The sequence below is a fragment of the Balaenoptera acutorostrata genome, chromosome X (assembly GCF_949987535.1).
Source record: "Balaenoptera acutorostrata chromosome X, mBalAcu1.1, whole genome shotgun sequence".
NCBI classification, from domain to species: Eukaryota; Metazoa; Chordata; class Mammalia; order Artiodactyla; family Balaenopteridae; genus Balaenoptera; species Balaenoptera acutorostrata.
Genome location: NC_080085.1, coordinates 127,454,381 through 127,455,157, shown reverse-complemented (window position 1 = coordinate 127,455,157; position 777 = coordinate 127,454,381). Strand labels below are relative to the sequence as shown.

The following is a 777-nucleotide window of genomic DNA, read 5'->3' as shown; positions in this document are numbered from 1 at the left end:
TTAATCAGACTTGGCTTCTTTCTCTCCTGCTTCATCAGAGGCTGGGCTCTCCTCGTTTTTAGTTCCCCCGTTTTCTGCAGGTAACTTTCCTTCAGTCCCTTGGTTAGTCACTTCGGCCTGTTTTCCCTTTGCTCCCCTTTTCCCTTTTGTTTGCACTCTTTTGTCTGAAGATTTACCTTTTCCTGCCGCCTTTTTTGGCTTCGTTTCCACTTTTGCGGGAGCCGGTTTGGCTGACAACCTCGCCGATCTCCTCTCGGGCTCCTCCTTCGCCGCCCCCTCGGCGGAACTGACCTTCCCCGTGGGCAGCGTGGCTGCCGGGGCGGGCTCGTGCCCGGGGCCTGCGGGCCACGGCGGCGCGCCGAAGGCTTCGCGAAGCTGGCTGCCTGGCCGCTGCCGCTCCTCCCGCTGCCCGAGCTGCTCAGTCATGTCAGTTTTTATTCTCACTAAAAGTGATATCTCATCCTGTTTGGTTTGAAGTCAGGATTTCTTACAGCTTACCACATGTGCCTGGCCTCTTAGGTATTTTCTTGTATTCCTAGTTTGCTAGGAATTTTTATCATAAAAGAATGTTGATTTTTATCACCTGATTCATCTGCATCTTTTGAGATGATCATATGATTTTTCCCCTTTAATTTGTTGATGTAGTGAATTACATTGGCTTTCTAATGGTAATCTTGTATTCCTGGGATACATCCTACTTTGTCATGATGATTTATCCTATTTATATATTGCTGAATTATATTAGCTAATATTTGGTTAGAGTTTTTATATGTATCA

At 47.1% G+C, this 777-nt stretch overlaps 1 protein-coding gene across 1 annotated transcript; it reads right to left on the bottom strand.

The window, feature by feature from the left end:
* On the bottom strand, positions 1-426 carry LOC130706322 (non-histone chromosomal protein HMG-14-like). Its single transcript, XM_057537712.1, has one exon. The coding sequence runs from the start codon at positions 424-426 to the stop codon at positions 1-3; it is 426 nt and encodes a 141-aa protein (XP_057393695.1).
* Between the last annotated feature and the right edge of the window lie 351 nt (positions 427-777).

Excerpts from the sequence above, each read along its gene's own strand:
- LOC130706322 (XM_057537712.1), bottom strand. The coding sequence starts at position 426 with ATGACTGAGCAGCTCGGGCAGCGGGAGGAGCGGCAGCGGCCAGGCAGC.